Source organism: Trypanosoma grayi (genome assembly GCF_000691245.1).
Source record: "Trypanosoma grayi strain ANR4 Tgr_2713_V1, whole genome shotgun sequence".
NCBI lineage: Eukaryota > Euglenozoa > Kinetoplastea > Trypanosomatida > Trypanosomatidae > Trypanosoma > Trypanosoma grayi.
The window spans coordinates 1-366 of NW_008828331.1; the positions used below are offsets into that span (position 1 = coordinate 1).

The 366-nt window shown below is 49.7% G+C and overlaps 1 protein-coding gene across 1 annotated transcript; it reads left to right on the plus strand.

The window, feature by feature from the left end:
* Window position 1: 1 nt before the first annotated feature.
* On the plus strand, window positions 2–364 carry DQ04_27131000 (hypothetical protein; the record flags this gene model as incomplete). Its single annotated transcript, XM_009318363.1, has 1 exon — window positions 2–364. A coding segment is annotated over one exon (363 nt), but the record flags the coding sequence as incomplete, so codon positions are not given.
* Window positions 365–366: the final 2 nt, after the last annotated feature.

Sequence of the window (366 nt, forward strand, 5' to 3'; positions counted from 1 at the left end):
ACTCACGAACTGCTTTCCCAGCGTTATACTCAGTTATGTCACCATCACGTACACCTGTGAGGTTAACAATGCCCAACCGCTGATTGATTTGGAGCTATTCGCTTCGTACTACAACCCAACCCTCAATCCTGGGTGGCCGGCGACTCTGGACGCGGAAACCAATGCCATTACATTCATGCCTAGTTGGGGGGCGCCTTCAGGACGTTGGGAATTGGTCATTACAGGGCGTCCTGACATTTCAAGCACTGCCACACCTCAGACGAGCAATAAAAGCATGGGCTTCATGCTGATTGCAGAGACCAATGCGAATTTCGCTTCAGAATATCCATATTACGGTATGGGTGTATCGTTTGCACCCAATCTTCC